Source organism: Chlorocebus sabaeus, chromosome 11 (genome assembly GCF_047675955.1).
Source record: "Chlorocebus sabaeus isolate Y175 chromosome 11, mChlSab1.0.hap1, whole genome shotgun sequence".
Lineage (NCBI taxonomy): Eukaryota > Metazoa > Chordata > Mammalia > Primates > Cercopithecidae > Chlorocebus > Chlorocebus sabaeus.
Window position 1 is genome coordinate 48867224 of NC_132914.1, and position 23641 is coordinate 48890864.

At 44.9% G+C, this 23641-nt stretch overlaps 1 protein-coding gene and 1 non-coding gene across 5 annotated transcripts in view; one reads left to right on the forward strand and one right to left on the reverse strand.

Moving 5' to 3' along the window:
• The window catches only part of TFCP2 (transcription factor CP2), a 71073-nt gene extending 57342 nt beyond the window's left edge, over positions 1–13731 (reverse strand). For 3 of the 4 annotated variants that reach the window (XM_008003255.3, XM_008003251.3, XM_037997106.2), the window contains exon 1: positions 12891–13731. In XM_008003255.3, coding sequence (XP_008001446.2) covers positions 12891–13012 — 122 coding nt within the window. In that variant the 5' untranslated portion in view covers positions 13013–13731. The remainder of the gene's footprint in view (positions 1–12890) is intronic. The other variant, XM_008003256.3, reaches the window with a different exon arrangement.
• On the forward strand, positions 6717–6823 carry LOC119623933 (U6 spliceosomal RNA). The gene has a single exon (XR_005240035.1). It is a non-coding gene; the product is annotated as a U6 spliceosomal RNA (small nuclear RNA).
• Positions 13732–23641: the final 9910 nt, after the last annotated feature.

Consider the following 23641-nt stretch of genomic DNA (forward strand, 5'->3'; position numbering starts at 1 on the left):
ATTACAGGCATACGCCACTATGGCTGGTTAATTTTCTTGTTTGTATTTTTACGGGGTTTCACCAAGTTGGCCAGGCTGGTCTCGAACTCCTGACCTCAAGTGATCTGCCCACCTCAGCCTCCCAAACTGTTGGGATTACAGGCGTCAGCCACTGCACCCAGCCCAAGAGACAGGCTCTGTCACCCTAGCTAGAATGCCATGGCACAATCATGGTTAACTGCAGTCTTGAATTCCTGGGCTAAAGCAATCCTTCTGCCTCAGCCTTCCAAGTAGCTAGGACTACAGGCAGGTGTTATTTTTTTGTATAGACAGTGTCTCAGTATGTTGTCCAGGCTGGTTTGAGCTCCTGGGCTCAAGTGATGTTCCCAGTTCAGCCTTCAAAAGCATAGGAATTATACATGTGAGCTGCCATGCCCAGCCTACCCTTTCCATTTCTGTGGAATTGAGGGTAATATTCCCACTTTCAATTTTATCTTTAGTATTTCAGTAATTTGAGTCTTTTTTTTTTTTTTTTTTTTTTTTTGAGATGGAGTCTTGCTCTGTTGCCCAGGCTGGAGTAAAGTGGCATTATCTTGGCTCACTGCAACCACCGCTCACCTCCTGGGTTCAGGTAATTCTCCTGCATCAGCCTCCAGAGTAGCTGGGATTATAAGCACGCACCACCATGCCCAACTAATTTTTGTATTTTTAGTACAGACAGGATTTCGCCATGTGCCACGCTGGTCTCGAACTCTTGACCTCAGGTGATCCTCCCACTTTGAACTCCCAAAGTACTGGGATTACAAGCATAAACCACTGCACCCAACCCAATATAATATTTTTTTTATCCACTATAATCTTAATTTTTTTTTTTAGAGACAGAGTCTCGTTCTGTCGCCAAGGCTGGAGTGATGTGGCATGATCATAGCTCACTGCAGGCTCAAACTCCTGGGCTCAAGCAATCCTCTCACCTCAGACTCTGGAGTAGCTACGACTACAGGCATATACCACCATGCCCCGCTAATTTTTCTTCTTTTATTATTTTTGTAGAGACTAGGTCTTGCTATGTTGCCCAGGCCAGTCTTGAACTCCTGAACTCAAGAGAGCCCCCATTGCTAAAGCACTGGTATTACAGGTATAAGCCACCATGCCTGGCCTCCATTATAATCTCATAGGACCACTGTCATCTATGCTATCTGTCACTGACCAAAACATCATTATGCAGTACATGACTGTACCGAGCCTTTCACCTACCCTGGGCATGCACAATGACTTCTTAATTTCTCCCATCTATTTGGTTCCTATTGATCGTCCTAGTCATCAATATTTTTTTTGTTTGTTTTTTAAGACAGAGTCTTGCTCTGTCACCCAGGCTGGAGTGCAGTGGCACGATCTCGGCTCACTGCAACCTCTGTATCCCAGGTTCATGCGATTCTCCCGCCTCAGCCTCCCAAGTAGCTGGGACTACAGGCATAAGCCACCATGCCCAGCTAATTTTTATATTTTTAGTAGAGACAGGGTCTCACCATGCTGGCCAGGCTGGTCTCAAACTCCTGACCTCAACTGATCCTCCAGCCTTGGCCTCCCAAAGTGTTGAGATTACAGGCGTGACCCACCACGCCCGGCCCCTAGTCATCAATATCTGGCTCTCAAAAGGGAAAAAAGAAAAAAAAAATGGAGACGGGGAGTATGGTGCCAGCCCTTTAAATCTCCCAGACATCGGCCAGATGCGGTGGCTCAAACCTATATTACCAGCACTTTGGGAGGCCGAGGTGGGCGAATCACAAGGTCAGGAGTTCGAGACCAGCCTGGCCAACATGGTGAAACCTTGTCTCTACTAAAAATACAAAAAAAAAAAAAAAAAAAAAAAAAATTAACCAGGCATGGTGGCGGGCGCTTGTAAACCCTGCTACTCGGGAGGCTAAGGCAGGGGAATCGCTTGAACTCAGGAGGCGGAGGTTGCAGTGAGCCAAGATCGCACCACTGCACTCTAGCTTGGGCATCAGTGTGAGACACTGTCTCAAAAAAAGAGAAATCTCCTGGACATCACTTTGGTGGTGGTAGTGGGGGGACTTGCAACAAAGTGGTAAGGTGCAACAGTAACCATTGCCTCTTTGCAACTCTGTGATCAAAAACAGCAATTCTTTCTTTTATTTTTAATTTATTTTTTATTTTTTTGAGACGGCGTCTCGCCCTGTCACCCAGGCTGGAGTGCAATGGCGTGATCTTGGCTCACTGCAACCTCCACCTCCCAGGTTCAAGCAATTATCATGCCTCAGCCTCCCAAATAGCTGGGATTACAGGCGCCCCACCACCACGCCCAGCTAATGTTTGTATTTTTAGTAGAGACGGGGTTTCACCACATGGGCCAGGCTGGTCTCGAACTCCTGACCTCAAGTGATCCACCCACCTCGGCCTCCCAAAGTGCTGGGATTACAGGCGTGAGCCACCGCGCCAGCCTCTTTTTTTTTAGACAGTCTCACTCTGTCGCCCAGGCTGCAGTGCAGTGGCACAAGTTCTGTCGCCCAAGCTGTAGTGCAGTGGTGCAATATCAGCTCACTGCAACCTCCACCTCCCAGGTTCAAGCAATTCTCCTGCCTCAGCCTCCTGAGTGGCTGGGGTTACAGGCATGCACCACGACGCCTGGCTAATTTTTGTATTTTTAGTAGAGACAGGGTTGCACCATGTTGGCCAGACTGGTCTCAAACTCCTAACCTCAAGTGATCCACCCGTCTTGGCCTCCCAAAGTGCTGGAATTACAGGCGTGAGCCACTGCGCCTGGCCAGAAGCAGCAATTCTGATTGGAGCACAGATTTCTGAAATGTGGGTTTTTGTTTTTAGAGACAGGGTATCACTATGCTGCCCAGGCTGGTCTCAAACTCCCAGGCTCAAGCAATCCTTTTGCCTCAGCCTCCCAAAGCGCTGGGATTATAGGCACTAGCCACTGCACTTGATCCAGATTCCTGATATTTGGAAGAAATGGTCATTTCTGCCCACTTTAGGTTCCACAAACTGTGTGCAAGCTGCTCCAGGAACACGTGCACAACTGCCTGCCATGGGGCTAAGGGATGTGGATGGGCAGCTGCTATTGGTACTAAGTGCTACAATTGACTGAAATTAACCGCAATTTACTGTCCAGGACAGTTAATTCCTCACAGTTGTAAGATTTCAATAAACTTCAGAGTTCCAAAGGAGATGCATCAGACAGATTCTGCCAGAACAACTGTTATCTTGGTGGGGAGACGGATTTCTGGTACTTCCTACTTTATCATCTTCCCACAATCCTCTCCGAATTTTTTTTTTTTTTTTTTTGAGACAGAGTCTTGCTCTGTCACCCAGGCTGGAATGCACTGGCACAATTTCAGCTCACTGCAACCTCCGCCTCTGGGGTTCAAGCGATTCTCCTGCCTCAGCCTCCCGAGTGGCTGGGATTACAGGTGCCCGCCACCATGCCCAGCTAATTTTTTGTATCTTTAGCACAGACGAGGTTTCACCATGTTGGCCAGACTGGTTTCAAACTCCTGACCTTGTGATCCGCCTGCCTTGGCCTCCCAAAGTGCTGGGATTACAGGCGTGAGCCACCACGCCCAGCTGTGAATTTTTTTTTTTTAACTCTGCTTTTTCCATATTGAGAATGAAATTATCTTTTAAGTGGAAAAAAACATAGGCACTGGCACTTACAAAGGGTTCTTTCTGTGTAGAGAACAGATTGGATGAGTATGTGTGTGTATGTGTGTGTGTGCGTGTGTGTGTGCGCGCACATACACTGAGTCAGAAGGAAGGTTGGATCAACTAAATGCATGCTGAAAATTAGGGACATAGGTCATGGAAGATGATAGAGTAGGAACTCCAGGAGTTAGTACTTTCACCAAAACAACTATTGAGATGGCAAGAACTGCTTGAGGTGACTATTTTAGGACTCTGGGGTCTAATGAAACACTTGCAGTGTCCAGAAGAGTGCTTGATAAAGAAAAAAGTTGGTAAATTTTAGTGAATTTTGGCATTTGGAATAGCATCTATCATTCTGTAGCTCCCAGCCCTGTGGTACGCAACTGTTGAGATGGCAGTCCCTGTTGCAGCTTGCTGGTGCTAGGGTGGGAAATAGGGGCTTTGTGGGAAAAAGAGAGATCAGCCTGTTACTGTGTCTATATAGAAAGAAGCAGACATAAGAGACTCCATTTTGTTCTGTATTTGAGATGCTGTTAATCTGTGACCCTACCCCCAACCTTGTCCTTGCAAGAGACATGTGCTGCGGTGACTCAAGGTTTAATGGATTTTGGGCTGTGCAGGATGTGTCTTTGTTAAACAAGTGCCTGAAGGCAGCTTGCTGGTTAAAAATCCTGCCCATCCCTGGGCAATGGAACATCTCTGTGTGAGACTGTATGTTCTGTTTACTGAGATAGGAGAAAATTATGGCATAAGGTGGGACTTGCTGGTGGGACTTGCTGGTGGGACTTGCTGGGCACTTGCTGGCGCAATGCTGCTAAGAGGTTTATGGAGATGTTTGCATATGTGTATCAAGGCACAGCATTTTCCTTTGAACTTATTCATGACACAGAGATCTTTATCCATATGTCTTACTGCTAATTTTCTCCCTAAAATGATCCTATTGTCCTGCCACTCCCTTATCTTTAAGATGGTAAAGATAATTATCAATAAATACTAAGGGAACTCAGAGACCGGTGTCCGGCGTGGGTCCTCTGTATGCTGAGCGCGGGTCCCCTGGGCCCACTTTTTCTTTCTCTATATTCTGTCTCTGTGTCTCATTTCTTTTTTCAAGTCTCTCCTTCCACCTAACGAGAAACGCCCACAGGTGTGGAGGGGCAGGCCACCCCTTCATTTGTCCTCCAAAAAATTGAGGTTATGTGTTTCATTCACTACTTTTGATTGCTGAGGAGCTGCCAGAGGGCTGGCCACAGTTTCACACATGCACACCCCCTGACTGAAGTTGCTTCCCTAGTGGCACTAGACAATTGAACTTAAAGAGAGAGAACACTCCTTTTTTCTTTATGTTTTCTTTTCTTATTCGATCTAAGCATTTAAGGAAATCTCTGTCAAGTCACTGAAAGACCACAGAGATAAAAGAACAGAGATACAGTGACCACATGCAACCAGGTATACACTCTTTGCAAAGACAATCTGGAAAAGTCACTAAACAAATGCAGCTTTCATAAGTACCAACAGTAATCTCTAGGAAGGCAGTGGAATCTGACTTTCAGAGTTACCATATTACAGCATACAAAATGTCAACTTCGCAACAAAAATTTGCAAAGCAAACAAAGGAACAGGACTATACAGCCCATTCACAGGAAAAGAAAAAAAAAAAAGAAATTGGTGGGACACGGGGTGGCTCATGCCTGTAATCCCAGCACTTTGGGAGGCCGAGGCAGGCGGATCACAAGGTCAGGAGATTGAGACCATCCTGGCTAACACAGTGAAACCCCATCTCTACTAAAAATACAAAACATTAGCTGGGTGGGGTGGTGGGCACCTATAGTCCCAGCTGCTCGGGAGGCTGAGGCAGGAAAACGGTGTGAACCTGGGAGGCAGAGTTTGCAGTGAGCCAAGATCGCGCCACTGCACTCCAGCCTGGGAGACAGCAAGACTCCATCTCAAAAAAAACCAAAAAACAAAAAGAAAAAGAAATTGACAGAAACCACCCCATAGCAAGCCAGACAATGGACCTACTAGACAAAGACTTTAACTGTCTTAAATATGCTCAGAGAGTTGAAGGAAACCATGAAAAAACAAACAAACAAAAAACTAAAGGAAATCAGGAGAACACTGTATAAACAAGTAAGGAATATCAATAAAAATATTTTAAAAATATAAAAATGAATGAAATAGCAATTCTGGACATAAAGATACAAGAGCCAAAATAAAGATTTCACAAAAGGATTCAACAGCAGAGTTGAACAGGCAGAAGAAAGAATCAATGAACATGAAGAGAGAACTGAAATTACTTAAGCTAAAAAGCAGGAAAAAAAAATGAACAAAGAAAAAGGAAGAGAGGCTGGGCACAGTGGCTCACACCTATAATCCCAGCACTTTGGGAGGCCAAAGCGGGTGGATCACCTGAGGTCAGGAGTTCAAGACCAGTCTGGCCAACATGGCAAAACCCCATCTGTACTAAAAATACAAAAATTAGCTGGGTGTGGTAGCCCACAGCTGTAGTCCCCGCCACGCAGGAGGCTGAGGCAGGAGACTCGCTTGAACCCGGGAGGTGGAGGTTGCAGTGAGCCAAAATGGTGCCACTGCACTCGAGCCTGGGTGACAGAGCTAGACTCCATCTCAAAAAAAAGAAAAAGGAACGAGCCATGGGGCCTACTGGGACACCATCAAATGTATCAATGGCTAAACCAACCTAATTAACGCATGCATTACCTCATATGCTTCTCTTTTTTGTGGTGAAAACACTTAAAATCAACTCTACTCTCTTAGCAATGTTCAAGTATACAATATATTGTAATAACTATAGTCCCCATGATGTATAAGAGCTTTTGAACTAAATCTTGATTTTTTTTTGTGGTTGGGTCTCACTTTGTCACCCAGGCTAGAGTACAGAGGCACAATCACAGCTCACTGAAGCATTTACAACCCTAAATTTCCCTCTGAGGTTTTACTGCACCCCTTAAGTTTTGGTATATATGTTTTCATTTTAATTTGTCTCAATGTATTTTCTTATCTCCCTAATGATTTCCTCTTTTTATTCATTTGGTGTTTAAGTGTGTTGTTTAATGCTCACTTCAGCAGCACATATACTAAAGTTGGAATGATTCAGAGAAGATTAGCATGGCCTCTGAACAAGGATGACATGCAAATTCGTGAAGCATTCCATATTTTAAACATTTCAGGGCTGGGTATGGTGGCTCATGCTTGTAATCTCAGCACTTTAAGAGGCCAAGGCAGGAGGATCACTTGATCCCAGGAATTTGAGACCAGCCTGAGCAACATGATGAAACCCGGTCTCTTCAAAAAATACAAAAATTAGCTAGTTATGGTACCAGCTACTTGGGAGACTGAGGTGGGAGGATTGCCTGAATCTGGAAGGTTGAGGCTACAGTGAACTGTGATGGTGCCACTGCACCCCAGCCTGGGCAACAGAGCAAGACCCTGTCTCAAAAAATAATAATAATAATAATAAGGCCAGGCACAGTGGCTCACGCCTATAATCCCAGCACTTTGGGGGGCCAAGGCAGACAGATCACCTGAAGTTGGGAGTTCAAGACCAGCCTGGCCAACATGGCAAAACCCCATCTCTACTAAAAATACAAAAATTAGCCGGGCATGGTGGTGCATGTCTGTAATCCCAGCTACTTGGGAGGCTGAAGCAGGAGAATCACTTGAACCCGGGAGGCAGAGGTTGCAGCGAGCCAAGATCACGCCACTGTACTCCAGCCCAGGCAACAGAGAAAGACTCTGTCTCAATAAATACACAAATAAATAAATAAATAAAACCAAATTTTAGAAAGAAGGCAGGGTATGGTGGCTCATGCCTTTAATCCCAACACTCTGGGAGGCTGAGGTGGGAGGATCGCTTGAGCCCATGAGCTCAAGACATGCCTAGGCACCACAGTGAAACCCCCATCTCTACAAAAAATAAAAATAAAAAGAGAGATACAAAAAAAGAGAAAGACCTTAAATCAATACTCTAACTTCAGACCTTAAGGAACTAGAAAAAGCAGCACAAACTGGACCCAACAAAACAGAGGGAATAATAATGTCTAGAGCAGAGATAAGTGAAATAAAGAATAAAAATAAGGCAGGTGCAGTACCTCACACCTGTAATCCCAGCACTTTGGGAGGCTGAGGCAAGAGGATTGCTTGAGGCCAGGAGTTCAAAGCCTGTGCAAGACAGTGAGACCCCATCTCTATGAAATTAAAAAGAAAAAAAATTAGCTGGGTTTGATGATGCATGCCTGTAGTCTCAGTTACTCAGAAGGCTGAGGTAAGGGGATCACTTGAGCCCAGGAGTTTGAGGTTGCAGTGCATATGATCACACCACACCACTGCATCATTCCAGCCTGGGTAACAGAGCACGACCCCATCTCTCAAAAACAAACAAACAAACAACAACAACAAAAACCAAGAAGAATAAAAATAGTAGAAAGAGTCAACAAAACCAAAAATCTGTTATCTAAAAAGATCAACAGAATTTACAAACTCTTGCTACACTGACTGGGAAAAAAAGAAAGAAGATGAAAATAAATAAAATCAGAAATGAAACCAGGGATATTACTACTAATTTTACATAAATGAAAAGATTATAAGAGAATAATATGAATGACTATAAACCAGCATATTAGATAATTTAGATAAAACAGACAAATGTTTAGAAACATTAAAGTACAAAAACTGACTCAGAAAAAATTAAGTCTCAACAAACCTATAATAAGAGATTGAATTGTTAAACAAAAACCTCCCAACAAAGAAAAGCCCAGTATCACATGGCTTCATTGGCAAATTCTACCAAATATTCAAAGAATTAACACCAATCCTACTCAAACTCCTTCAAAAAACAGAAGAGAATGGAACACTTCCTAATGTTCTGTGAGGCCAACATCACCCTCACACCAAAGTCAGAAAAAGGTATGATAAAATTCAGGCTGGGCATGGTGGCTCACACCTGTAATCCTAGCACTTTGGGAGGCTGAGGCAGGAGGATCCCTTGAGTCCAGGAGTTGAGACCAGCCTGGGCAACACAGGGAGACTTGGTCTCTTTAAAAAAAAAAAAAAAAAAAAAAAAAAAAAAAAAGGCCGGGCGCGGTGGCTCAAGCCTGTAATCCCAGCACTTTGGGAGGCCGAGATGGGCGGATCACAAGGTCAGGAGATCGAGACCATCCTGGCTAACACGGTGAAACCCCGTCTCTACTAAAAATACAAAAAATTAGCCGGGCGAGGTGGCGGGCGCCTGTAGTCCCAGCTACTCGGGAGGCTGAGGCAAGAGAATGGCGTAAACCCGGGAGGCGGAGCTTGCAGTGAGCTGACATTCGGCCACTGCACTCCAGCCCGGGTGACAGAGCAAGACTCCGTCTCAAAAAAAAAAAAAAAAGATATGATAAGAAAACTATAAACCAATATCCCATATGAATATAGAAACAAAAATCCTTAAGAAAATAACAGCAAACTGCAAACTGGATCCAACAATACATTAAAAAGATTATATACCATGACCAACATTTATCCCAGGAATGCAAGAGTGGTTCAACATAAGGAAATCAATCAATGTGATACACCACATTATCATCTCAATAGACACAAAAAAGATATTTGAAAAAATTCAATACCCTTTTATGATTTAAAAAGAAAAACACTCAGCAAAAGCTCAAAGACACTATGCTAAGTGTATAAGTCAGTCACAAAAGGATAAATGTATGATCCCACATATATGAGTTTCTTAGAGTAGTCAAATTCATAGAGACAGAAAGTAGAATGACAGGCTGGAGTGAGGGGAGATGGGAAGTTAGTGTTTAATAGGTACAGCATTTCACTTTGGGATGAAAAAATTATGGAGACAGATCACAGTGATGGTTGTACAACAACGTGAATGTACTTAATTACACTAACCTGGACATTCTTAACGGGTTAAAATGATAGAATTTTATGTTTTGGGTATTTTACCACAATAAACACACACATACACACATATTCACCAAACTAGGAATAGAAGGAAACTTCTTTAACACTAAAACGGCATTTATGAAAAACTCTGAATAGGGCATGGTGGCACATGCCTGTAGTCCCAGCTACTCAGAAGGCTGAGGCAGGACTGCTCGAGCCCCGGGAGTTCAAGGCTGCAGTGAGCCAAGAACATGCCACTGCACTCCAGCCTGGGCAACAGAGTGAGACCTCATCTCAAAAAAAAAAAAAAAAAAAAAAAAAAAAAAGTTGGCTGGGCATGGTGGCTCACACCTGTAATCCCAGCACTTTGGGAGGCCAAGGCAGGTGGATACCTGAGATCAGGAGTCAGACCAGCCTGGCTAACATGGCGAAACCCCATCTCCACTAAAAATACAAAACTTAGCTGGGCTTGTTGGCATGTGCCTGTAGTCCCAGCTACTCGGAAGGCTGAGGCAGGAAAATCGCTTGAACCCGGGAGGCAGAGGTTGCAAGTGAGCTGAGATCGCACCACTGAACTCCAGCGTGGCCAACAGAGCGAGACTCCATCTCAAAAAAAAAAAAAAAAAAAGTCAAGAGAATAGTGACAAGTACCTAACACATGAAAAAAAGGATGAAAAAACAAAAAAGCCAGGCATAGTGTTATGTGCCTGTAGTGTAAGCTACTGGGAAGGCTGAAGTGGGAGGATCACTTGAGCCCGGAAGATAGAAGTTGCACTGAGCCGAGATGGTGCCACTGCACCCCAGCCTGGGTGACAGAACAGGACCCGTCTCAAAAAAAGAAAAGAAAAGAGTACTTAAAATGTTGGCACACTGTGCTCTTGAGAACTCAAAGTGATGTTTGAAAACTTACGCATTTGATTTTGATGTTGAAAAAACCTAAATGTGTAGATATGCGAGCCATTCTAATGTCTGTGAAAACCACACGGCATGATTTGTAAAGCGCTCTTAATTAAATGTAAGATGGCACAGTATCAAGAGCATACGGTATTGCACCTAATAGATTAACAAATGTTTGATGATGTTATATTTAATTATTTCCAGCCTAACCTCTGGTAACCTAAACAAAATCAAACTTTTTGCTGTGAATTTACACAAGCAACAGCATAAAAAATTGTCAAATATTATGTCAGATGCTCATGTGTTAAGTTCAGGGTCAGGGCACTTACTTTCAGACCAAATTAACCTTTATTTTTATGCTTAGACTTATATAAACAAGGACAGGTAAAACCAAAGTTAAATTTCTCGTGACTAAGAGGACTGCATGATAGAACATATAGAACTCAAGTTTCCCTGAAAATATTTACATAAGGATAGTTTTTTTTTCCCATTTTTCTTAATTTTTAATTTTTTTTTTTTTTTTTTTTTCTTAAGAGGTCTCACTCTGTCACCAGGCTGGAGTAGAGTGGTGCAATCACAACTCACTGCAGACTGAAACTCCTGGGCTCAAGCAATCCTTCCACCTCAGTCTCCTGAGTAGCTGGGGCTACAGGAACATGCCACCAGGCCAGGGTAATTTATCTATTGATTTATTTGTGGAGAGCAGGTCTTAAACTCCTGGCTTCAAGAGATCCTCCAGTCTCTACCCCCTCAAAGTGCTGGGATTACAGGCATGATTATTATTTAGAATAACAGTCTTTATTATTCTAATTACAAGTAAAGATTCCTGAAGATGCTGAAGTATTAAATTTTTTTTTTTTTTTTTTGAGACAGAGTTTTGCTCTTGTTGTCCAAGCTGGAGTGCAATGGTGTGATCTCTGCTCACAGCAACCTCCACCTCCTGGTTCAAGCGATTCTCCTGCCTCAGCCTCCCAAGTAGCTGGGATTACAGGCGTGCACCACCACACCCAGCTAATTTTTTGTATTTTTAGTAGAGACGGGGTTTCACCATGTTGGCCAGGTCTCAAACTCCTGACCTTGTGATCCGCCCACCTCAGCCTCTCAAAGTGCTGGGATTACAGGTCTGAGCCACCATGCCCGGCCTGAAGTCGTAAATTCTAACTCATAATTTTACTTCAGTGAGGAAAGTCCACTTTGAATTAGCAGGAATAAAGGAACTTTACATAACTCTTAAAAGATCTCACTATCAGAATGAAAAATGCATCTACTTTCCCCCTAAAAGGCATCTTTCCCATATGAACTTTTATAAACCCAATGAAAATGTTAAGTTCTAGTCTCTTGACTCACTTACTTAAAGTCTTATAATGCATTAGGAAACCCAATTATAGTCCATCTACCCCTAAGACGCAGCTGTTTCAACACTTCCATACAGGATTCTTGCACATCTATAAATGAAATAAACTATATTGGAGGAATAAACTAGCCAATGCATGCAGAAAGTTATATAGGCAGTAATGTTGCTTTCAAAGGAGTTTTTGTTTTGTTTTTCAAATGGAGTCTCACTTTGTTGCCCAGGCTGGAGGGCAATGGCACCATCTCTGCTCACTGCAATCTCCGCCTCCCGGGTTCAAGTGATTCTCCTGCCTCAGCCTCCCGAGTGGCTGGGATTACAGGCCCGCAGCACCACACCCGGCTAATTTTTGTATTTTTGGTAGAGACGGGGTTTCACCACATTGGCCACGATGGTCTCGAACTCCTAGGCCCAAGTGACCCACCCGTCTCAGCCTCCCAAAGTGCTAGGATTACAGGCGTGAGCCACCGAACCCGGCCGAAAGGAGATGTATCATCTGTTATCAACAATTGGTTTGATACGTAAAGATCCAGAAGCATCTTAAGTTTTCTTCGTCACTTTTTCATTTCACAGCTTATGTTTTAAAAGTCAGAAATCCCAGAATTAAGTAAAGTCTTAAAGCAAGCTAGTGATAAGATATAACTGCACGGACTTCTTCATCAAGGACTTCCATATCTTTCCAACAAGAAACGAACGAATATTCATCATTAAGCACCAGCTCCCAATTTCCCAACTTCCTAGATATCCTTCCTATGCTGTATGTAACCCCTTCTTCACATAACGTCAGACTTACCCCCACATATACCATCAGTCCCCAAGTCTCCAATGCACACTGGCACAAAAGCCTCTCAACATTCATCTGGTTGCTAATCAGGGACCACTCTTCCTTCTTCCACTGATCCTGCGCAGGCTTCACATAGCCTACAATCGCTTTTTCCATTTCTTCCACAACACTACTCAAAGCGACAAAGGAACAAGTCCCCTTTCCATAATCGTAGACAGTTTTTTAAAACTCTATATACCTCCTTCCCACTCAACCACTTTTCTTAGTCTCTATCCGCCTTTGTTATTCAGGTGTAGGGTCTCGGAAAATCTCACTCACCTCATGCTATAGGCACCAGCACCCAGTTCCTGGCCGATCCCGGACAGGCTAGCATCAAAGTCCTGCACCAACCCGGATTCAATCACTTCGTCGGCCAGAGGCAGCTTCAGAGCCCAGGCCATCCTGGCTCCTTCCTTGCCCCAGGAGACACTGTGTCTTGTACAAAGGCGCGGAGGGTAATCCTACCCAACAGGAGTAACACAGTAGAAAACTACAAACCAAGGTTTCCCACGCAGTGCCCACCAGCCACCCCCAAGCCCGACCAGCACTGCTCGTATAACTAATCTCCCGTACACTTGGCTGCTAGTTCTTGGTTGCCCCAGGTTCCAAAATCCCCCCTGCTCAGGTCTCAGGAACGTGAGGACCCCTTTGCTCGACTACTGCAGACTTCCCAGAAGCAGCTCTGGACTCCCGCACTCCCACTCCTTAAGATACCCTCTTGAGAGTTCGTAGTGGTGGCTTGCTGCTTCCCAGACAGACCAGCAGCAGCCGCAGGAAGATAGCCCGGCGCTCCCACGCTGCTTTTGCACCTTTTCCCCCGCCCCTTTCTGCTGGAGGCCCCCTCCCTCCCAGGGCTCGCTCTCTCTTTCCCCTCCAGGCCTCGCTTCCGGTCAGTCCCACGATCACTTCCGGTCACCCCCTCTCAACCCCACGGCTTAGAACCAAATCCAGGTTTCCGCTGAGCCGACTCCTTGCTCTCTGTAGCCCCCAACGGCCTGGAAACATGGAAGGAGAAAGTCCAGCACAGGCGTGAAACCTGGACTCCCCAGGCCCTTCCACCGCCCGCCGCCCCAGCGCCAACCAATCATGGCGTCCTCTTTCTTCGCCTGCCCGGCGAACATGACGTCACGCTGTCGCTCGCCTATAAAGAAGAGACCTCGTCAGTCTCGGCAGCGATGATAGGCGGGCTGCGCCTCGGCTCTGCCCCCGAAGTGGGCTGGGCGATCACGTAGAGGACCCGGCGTGCAAGTGTCCGGGTTTAAACGTCTCTCCGTGTAGCTACCAGAGCTCTGGTATCCGCTACCCATCAAGTCATCACCCTGAACCGTGGAAGGAGCCCTCCTTCTAGCCTTATGAACCCACTCCACCCCTGGCGGACTCTTGACTACTTCCCAAACGCTCCTTACGTGCGCGCGCTTGCTCCTGCTCATCCTCCTGTCTCCTTAAACTCACCTCTTCCGAGGTCGAGACCCTGCATAAATCCCACTTCATTTTATCTTAGGCGTCCCCTCTAATGCAATTGAACAGAAAAGCATGAGATCAGTAAAAATGTGGTTTTTAGGCCAGGCGAGGTGGCTCACGCCTGTAATTCCAGCACTTTGGGAGGCCGAGGTGGGCGGATCACCTGAGGTCGGGAGTTCAAGACCAGCCTGACCAACATGGAGAAACCCCGTCTCTACTAAAAATACAAAAATTGGCCGGGTGTGGTGGCGCGAGCCTGTAATCCCAGCTACTCCGGGGGCTGAGGCAGGAGAATCACTTGAACCCAGGAGGCGGAGGTTACGGTGAGCCGAGATCGGGCTATTGCACTCCAGCCTGGGCAACAAGAGTGAAACTCCATCTCAAAAAAAAAAAAAGAAAAGAAAAGAAAAGCTGGGCGCGGTGGCTCACTCCTGTAATCCCAGCACTTTAGGAGGCCGAGACAGGCGGATCACGAGGTCAGGAGATCGAGAGCATCCTGGCTAATACGGTGAAACCCCGTCTCTACTAAAAATACAAAAAATTAGCCAGGCGTGGTGACGGGCGCCTGTCGTCCCAGCTACTCGGGTGGCTGAGGCGGGAGAATGGCGTGAACCCGGGAGGTGGAGCTTGCGGTGAGCCGAGATCGCACCACTGCACTCCAGCCTGGGTGACAGAGGGAGACTCCGTCTCAAAAAAAAAAAAAAAAAAAAAAATTGTGGTTTTTAAAAGGTTGTTGTGCTGGTATGGGGTGTTGGAATTTAAAAGATCTGAAAATCAGAGTTTAGGCTGGCGTCTTCACTTATTAGTTTGGTGTCTTCAGAATAATTGCTTAATCTCACTGAGATTTAGCTTCCTCCTTTGTCAACGGGAGTAACTATATCTGCTCCACCTTCCTCCTTTGAAGATTGAGTAATAATGGCCATTGTTTATTAAGTATCAACTATTGCTAGGAATTTTATTACACTATGAGTAGTCCTCAAAGCAATCTTGGAATTAGAATGATAAAGCTAAGTATAATAACTCTTCTTTTATCAATAAGGAACCAAGGCTAAGTGCTTACATTGGCCAGAGCTAAATTGACATGCCAGATCCATGACATGGATTCAGAGCTGATTCCAAAGCCTGGCATTTTCCATTACAAGACATTGCCTTTATGTGAAAGTATTGGTTCATTGTTGTATTCCATTGCTGAATTTTTTTAAATCTGCCTTGACTTATACTTTTGTATATATCTGCTTCTCTCACTAGATTGATCTAAAGAACAAGGAATAGGTCTTTTTCAGGCTTGTGTTCTAAATATCTCCTACTATAGTTCCTGCATTCAATAGGACTTTTAAACATGTTTATTGAATTTGAAAAGGAATGAAAAAGGAATAAGAGAATCAAGAAAAAGAAAGAAGTTGACATGAAGTTGACAACATGTGCTGGTGTGGGGTGTTTCAGCCATAGGCATTTCTCTGAGGGCTCCGGGCTTAAACCTGCCGTCTTACCTTGGTAAGCCCTGGGATCCAAGTCTTGGCCCATTTTGGAGATATTCAGTATCTCTTTAAGCCATCTTTTCTTCCCATGAGCCAATTCTATCTCAAAATGTGTGACTGTGGGTAAAGGAATGGGTCCTGGGCTCATAGACCACAAGAGAGATGTCACATGGAGATCTGAGGGCTCAAAGTTTATGGTTGTTTTTTGCTTTTTGTTTTGAGACAGTCTTGATCTCTTGCACAGGCTAGAGTGCAGTGGCACAATCTCGGCTCACTGCAACCTCCTCCTCCTAGGTTCAAGCAATTCTCCTGCCTCAGCCTCCCGAGTAGCTGGGATTACAGGTGTGTACCACACACCTGGCTAATTTTTGTATTTTTAGTAGCGACGGGGTTTCAGCATTTTGGCCAGGTTGGTCTTGAACTCCTGACCTCAAATGATCCACCTGGCTCAGCCTCCCGAAGTGCTGGGATTACAGGCGTGAGCCACCATGCCTGGTGGTCAAATTCCTTTGTAAACCAGCATTGTACTTGGGGTATTTTTAAATCTCTCTTAGATAGAGCCATGCCTTGTTTGACCAACAGCTCCACCTCTAGCTGTATAACCTCAGGCAAGTAATTTTACATCTCTGAGCCTCAGTATTTTAATGCATAAATTAGTGAAAATAATACCTCCCCCTAAACTTGTGAGTATAAAATGAGGTACCAAAATGCCACTTAAATAGTAATGATTCAATAAATGTTAGCTCCAGTCTCCCACTGGTAGTACACTTCTGCTTCTCTATTAACATTGGGTTGATTTTGTTATCCTATTTTAATAACATTAATTTACATTGTATAGTATGTTATGGGCTTGGGATTTTTTTGTTTCTTTTAGAGACAGGGTATAGCTCTATCACCCAGACTAGAGTGCAGTGGCCTGATCAGAGCTCACTGTAACCTTAAACTCCTGGGCTCAAGCAATCCTCTTGCTTCTGCCTCCCAAGTAGCTGGGACTACAGGTGCACACCACCATGCCCTTTGAGAGGGAGTCTCACTCTATTACCAGGCTGTAGTGTGGTGGTGCAATCTCGGCTCACTGCAACCTCTGCCTCCTGGGTTCAAGTGATTCTCATGCCTCAGCCTCCCAAGTAGCTGGGACTACAGGCATGTGCCACCACACCCAGCTAATTTTTGTATTTTTAGTACAGACGGGGTTTCACCATGTTGGCCAGGATGGTCTTGATCTCTTGACCTAGTGATCTGCCCACCTTGGCCTCCCAAAGTACTGGGTCGTGAGCCACTGCGCCCAGCCATGTTTTCTTTTTTTTAGTTCTGGTTTTGGTTTTGAGACTGGGTCTCACTCTGTTGCCCAGGCTGGAATGCAGTGGCATGATCACAGCTCATTGCAGCTTCCACCTCCCAGGCTCAAGCAATTCTCCCACCTAAGCCTTCCGAGTAGCTGGGACTAAAGGCATACACCACCACACCAGTTAATTTTTTATTTTTAGTAGAAATGGGATCTTACTATGTTGCCCAAGCGACTGTCAAACTCCTGGGCTTAAGCGATCCTCCCACCTCAGCCCCCCAAAGTACTGGGATTACAGGCATGAGCCAAGGTACCCAGTCTGTTATGGTTTTAATAGCATTTTACTATTTATTTATTTATTTATTTATTTATTTATTTATTTATTTATTTTTGAGACAGAGTCTCCCTCTGTTGCCCAGGCTGCGGTACAGTGGCGTGATCTCTGCTCACTGCAACCTCCACCTCCCGGGTTCAAGCAATTTTCCTGCCTCAACCTCCCGAGTAGCTGGAACTACAGGCACACGCCACCATGGCTGGCTAATTTTTGTATTTTTAGTTGAGACAGGGTTTCACCATGTTAGCCAGACTGGTCTTGAACTACTGACCTCATGTGATCTGCCTGCCTCGGCCTCTCAAAGTGCTGAGATTACAGGTATGAGCCACTGTGTCTGGCCTCAATAGCACTTTAAAATACATTGTCTTGGCCTGGCACCATGGCTCATACCTGTAATCCCAGCACTTTGGGAGGCTGAGGCAGGAGGATCACTTGAGCCCAGGAGTTCAAGATCAGCCTGGGCAATAGAGTGAGACCCCTACTCTACAAGAAATTTAAAAATTAGGCATGGTGGTGTGCACCTGTAGACCCAGCTACTCAGGAGGCTGAGGTGGGAGGATGGTTTGAGCCCAGGCGTTCGAGGCTACAGTGAGCCATGATTGGGCTGTTGCACCCAGCCTGGATAACAAAGCAAGACACTGTCTTTATTAAAAATAAATAAATCAAATACATCATATCATTTAATCTTCACAGAAGTTTTTGGTTTGTTTTTCAATATGAGGAAACTGAGACTTAGGGCAGAGTGGTCAGGATCAAGCAGAACTCTTTTTTTTTTTTTTTTTTTTTTAAACAGAGTCTCGCTCTGTCACCCAGGCTGGAGTGCAGTGGCCGGATCTCAGCTCACTGCAAGCTCCGCCTCCCGGGTTTATGCCATTCTCCTGCCTCAGCCTCATGAGTAGCTGGGACTACAGGCGCCCGCCACCTCGCCCGGCTAGTTTTTTGTATTTTTTAGTAGAGATAGGGTTTCACCATGTTAGCCAGGATGGTCTCGATCTCCTGACCTCGTGATCCGCCCGTCTCGGCCTCCCAAAGTGCTGGGATTACAGGCTTGAGCCACCGTGCCCAGCCTGAACTCTTTAAAAATTGTCCTGAAAATTATTTTGTGACTCAGCAACTCCTTTCTACATATATACCCTAGAGAAACTCTTCTACATACATACCAGGAGACTTGTATGAGAATGTTCATGGCAGCACTGTTCATGGTAACAAAATGGAATACAACAATTCTCCACCAGCGAAAGAACAGATAAATTGGACTGGAATATAATATTATTGAGCAGTGAAAATGAATAAAGCTATACTAAACTGCATGAATAAATCAATCTTAGAATTGAGGGGGAAATGCAGAAGTCCTCGTACTGTGTAATATCACCTTATAAAGCTCAAAAGTCAGCAAAATTAAGCAATTATCATTTAGGAAAGTATATAGTTGACCTTTCAACAACACAGGTTTGAACTGCACGGGTCTACTTATTTGTGGGTTTTCTTTTTTTAAAAATTTTTCCTTTTTTGTTGTTTCTTGGTGTCTTCTAATATTCATGGATTGTCTTCCACCTCTGACACTTCTGAGCCGTCAAGACCAACCCCTCCTCTTCCTCCTCCTCCTCAGCTTACTCAATGTGAAGATGAGGAGGAAAGACCTTTATGATGATCCATTTCCATTTAATGAATAGTAAATATATTTTCTCTTCCTTGTGATTTTTAAAATATTTTCTTTTCTCTAGCTTACTTTATTATAAGAATACAATATATAATACATAAAATATAAAATATATGTCCATTGACTATGTTATCAGTAAGGTTTCGGCTCAACAGTAGGCTGTTAGTAATTAAGTTTTAGGTGAATTGGCCGGGGCGGTGGCTCAAGCCTGTAATCCCAGCACTTTGGGAGGCCGAGACGGGCGGATCACGAGGTCAGGAGATCGAGACCATCCTGGCTAACACGGTGAAACGCCGTCTCTACTAAAGATACAAAAAAAAAAAACTAGCCGGGCGTAGTGGCGGGCGCCTGTAGTCCCAGCTACTCATGAGGCTGAGGCAGGAGAATGGCGTAAACCTGGGAGGCGGAGCTTGCAGTGAGCTGAGATCTGGCCACTGCACTCCACCCTGGGCGACAGAGCAAGACTCCGTCTCAAAAAAAAAAAAAAAAAAAAAAGTTTTAGGTGAATCAGAAGTTACACTTGGATCTTCAACCATGTGGGGATCACCCTCACATTGTTTAAGGGTCAACTTTACATATAGTCCTTTCAAAAGGAATGAAATAAATACAATTCTAGTGATGGCCTCATCTAAGGAGAGGCAGGGAAATAGGTGAGGGAAGGAACTAGAAAATAGCTTCAGCGTGGCCAGGCACGGTGGCTCATACCCGTAATCCAGCACTTTGAGAGGCTGAGGTGTGCAGATCGCATGAGGTCAGGAGTTCGAGACCAGCCTGACCAACATGGAGAAACCCAGTCTCTACTAAAAATACAAAACTTAGCTGGGCATGGTGGTGCACACCTGTAATTCCGGCTACTCAGGAGGCTGAGGCAGGAGAATCTCTTGAACCTGGGAAGCAGAGATCACAGTGAGCCGAGATCAGGCCACTACACTCCAGCCTGGATGACCGAGTGAGACTCTGTAACAAAGATTAAAAAAAAAAAAAAAAAGAAAAGAAAATAGCTTCAGGTTGGGCGTGGTGACTCACGCCTATAATCCCAGCACCCGAGGAGGGCAGATCACCTGAGGTCGGGAGTCTGAGACTAGCCTGACCAACATGGAGAAACCCCGTCTCTATTAAAAATACAAAAGTAGCCAGGTATGGTGGTGCATGGCTGTAATCTCAGCTACTCGGGAGGCTGAGGCAGGAGAATCACTTAAACCCAGAAGACAGAGGTTGCAGTGAGCCGAGATCACGCCATCGCACTTCTGCCTGGGCACCAAGAGCAAAACTCCATCTCAAAAAAAAAAGAGGGAAAAAGAAAAGGAAAAAAGAAAGAAGATAGCTTCAATAGTTCTTAATAGTTTACAAAAGTGGAGTAGTGGGAGCATGAGTGATTATTTCATCATTATGCTTCATAAATTACCAAAAAATTGTACTCTTGAATAAGTAACAAATATATATAAATTAGTAGCTGGTTCCTGATTCGCTTAGCTGGGATTTGCCTATAGTGATGCGTCCCTGCCGATGGAAACTGCACACATACAGAGCAAAAAATAATAGCTAATATGGCTGGGTGTGGTGGCTCACGCCTCTACTCCCACCACTCTGGGAGGCTGAGGCAGGTGGATTTCTTGAGCTGAGGAGTTCAAGACCAACCTGGGCAACATGGCAAACCCCATCTCTACAAAAAAATTAACTGACTGTGGTGGTGTGCCCCCGTAGTCCCAGTTACTGGGGAGGCTGAGGCAAGAGGATCCATTGAGCCTAGAAGGTAGAGGATGCAGTGAGTCAAAATCACATCACTGCACTCCAGCCGGAGCAATAGAGCAAGACCCTGTTTCAATAAATAAATAAATAAATAAATAAAAACTAATAATAATGATAGGCTCATATTTACTGAGCTCTTCCTAAGTGCCAGGGCCTGCCTAGGTGCATTAGGTTTATTATCTCATTTCATCTTCACTCACCCCTATAAGAAAGGTATCCGTATTCGATTCGTTTCATAGATAAGGAAACTGAGGCTTAGAAAAATTAAATGGCTTGTCCATGGTCACCCAGCATGAGAGTGGTAACCCCACAGTCTAGGCCTCTAACCTTCATGCTACACTCTCTCTGTGAGTGGTTATAACTTTAAAAAGGGCCGGGCGCGATGGCTCATACCTGTAATCCCAGCACTTTGGGAGACCGAAGTGGGTGGATCACCTGAGGTCAGGAGTTTGAGACTGGCCTGGCCAAAATGGCAAAACCCCATCTCTACTAAAAATACAAAAATTAGTCGGGCGTGGTGGTGGGCGCCTGTAGTCCCAGCTACTTGGGAGGCTGAGGCAGGAGAACTGCTTGAACCTGGGAGGTGGAGGTTTCAGTGAACTGCGATTATGCCACTGCACTCCAGCCTGGGCCATAGAGTGAGGCTCCATTTCAAAAATAAATAAATAAATAGCCAGGTGTGGTGGCTCACAACTGTAATCAGCACTTTGGGAGGCCGAGGTGGGTGGATCACTTGAGGTCAGGAGTTCGAGACCAGCCTGGCCAACATGGTGTAACCCCGTCTCTACTTAAAATAGAAAAATTAGCCGGGCGTGGTGGCTCATGCCTGTAATCCCAGCTACTTGGGAGGCTGAGGCAGGAGAATTGCTTGACCCCAGGAGGCAGAGGCTACAGTGAGCCAAGATCGTGCCATTGCACTACAGCCTGGGTGACAAGAGCGAAACTCCATCTCAAAAAAATAAGAATAATAAATAAATAAATAAACTTTAAAAAGATCTGCTTCACCGGGTGCAGTGGCTAACGCCTGTAATCCCAGCATTTTGGGGGGCCGAGGTGGGTGGATCACCTGAGATCAGGAGTTCAAGACCAGCATGGCCAACATGATGAAACCCCATCTCTACTAAAACTAAAAAAATTAGCCAGGCATGGTGGCAGGTGCCTGTAATCCCAGCTACTCGGTATGCTAAGGCAGGAGAATCCCTTGAACCCGGGAGACGGAGGTTGAAGTGGGCTGAGATCATGCCATTGCACCCTAGCCTAGGCGACAGAGTGAGACTCCATCTCAAAAAAAAAAAAAAAAATATATATATATATATATATAAATAAAAAGATCTGCTTCTTACCTATTCTTCCTTTCAGAGATGAATTTTGAAACTTGTGGAGGTGAGAATATTGAATTTTTAGAACATTGTGCCCATGAAGGAATATTGGGTGAAGCATGTTTTCTCATCCACAGAAGAATAGTTCAAAGGGAATGGACTTTTAAAAAAACAAGGAGTAATCATATTAGATGTTTGGAAGAGATGACTGTGCCACATCCAGGAATATCAGGGAGCCCTGTGCCCTGGAAAATATTTAGGAAAAGACAGACATGTACTTTTTGGAAGTGTTTGAGAATAAGTTTAATATCTGAACCAAAATAAACACTTCACAAAGGTCCTCCTTGCCACTTATTAATTCTAAAACCCACTGAGGTGAAATGAGAGGAGACTCCTAAGCCTCAGCCCCTCCCAAGTGGAGTGTAGGTCAACCTGGAGAATTATGCCGTTGACCTCAGTTCCCCCTTGGGAAAGAAGTCTTTACACACTGTTTACCCCTAGAATTCTGTGACTGGGAAAGTGAACTTTTCCCATACTCTCCCCTCCCCAACATAACTAAGAGTGAAATTGGAGTGCCAGGATGGGAGAGATTCCAGGAGCAGCCAAGAAGGCTCTGCCTCCAAGAAAAGACCACTAGATGTTCCCTTAGAAATCCGGCAACACTGGGCCGGGCAAGGTGTTTCGCGCCTGTAATCCCAGCACTTTGGGAGGCAGACGCAGGTGGATCACCTGAGGTCAAGAGTTGGAGACCAGCCGGGTCAACATGGTGAAACCACATCTCTACTAAAAATACAAAAATTAGCTGGGCCTGGTGGCATGCATCTCTAATCCCAGCTACTTGGGAGGCTGAGAGAGGGGAATCTCTTGAACCTGGGAGGTGGAGGTTGCAATGAGCCAAGACTGCCATTGCACTCCAGCCTGGGCAACAAGAGCGAAACTCCTTTTCAAAGGAGAAGAAAGAAATCCAGCAACACCTATCAATAGATCAAATTTTTGTACCCATAAATTCATCCTGCAATAAAAATCTGGCTTCTATGACACACAATAAATCAGAGTACCTGTGGCACAGAGCTCCAAATTCAGTGTTCTGGATTGTTGAAGTTAAGGCTCATCATGGAGGGTTCATTTCTCAAGATTGGATCCTAAAACTGGATACCATCAAGATGGGACATAGCAGGGTCTACCCTGGTAGGTGGAAACATGTGGAAACTCTACCTAAAAGCTCAGTCTGGGTGCAGTGGTTCATGCCTGTATTGCCAGCACTTTGGGAGGCTGAGGCACACAGATCTCGAGGTCAGGAATTTGAGACCAGCCTGGCCAACATAGCGAAACCCCATCTCTACTAAAAATACAAAAAATTAGCTGGGTGTGGTGGCAGGCACCTGTAATCCCAGCTACTTGGGAGGTTGGGGCAGGAGAATCATTCGAACCTGGGAGGCAGAGGTTGTAGTGAGCCGAGATTGCACCACTGCACTCCAGCCTGAGTGACAGTGTGAGACTCTGTCTCAAAAAAAAAAAAAAAAAAAAAAAAAAAAAAATCAGAACACACAAACACACAGCAACCTCAAGGTCTCACCCACCTCTCAGAGCCTGTATGAGGTAAAGTTAAGCACAAAAGCTTTACAGACAGCCTACCTGGGTTCAAATCCTGGTTTTGCTGTTCACAAAGCAGCCCTGAGTATATTCCTCATGCTCCGTGTACCTCAATTCTCTATCTGCAAAGTGGATATAATATTTCTTACTT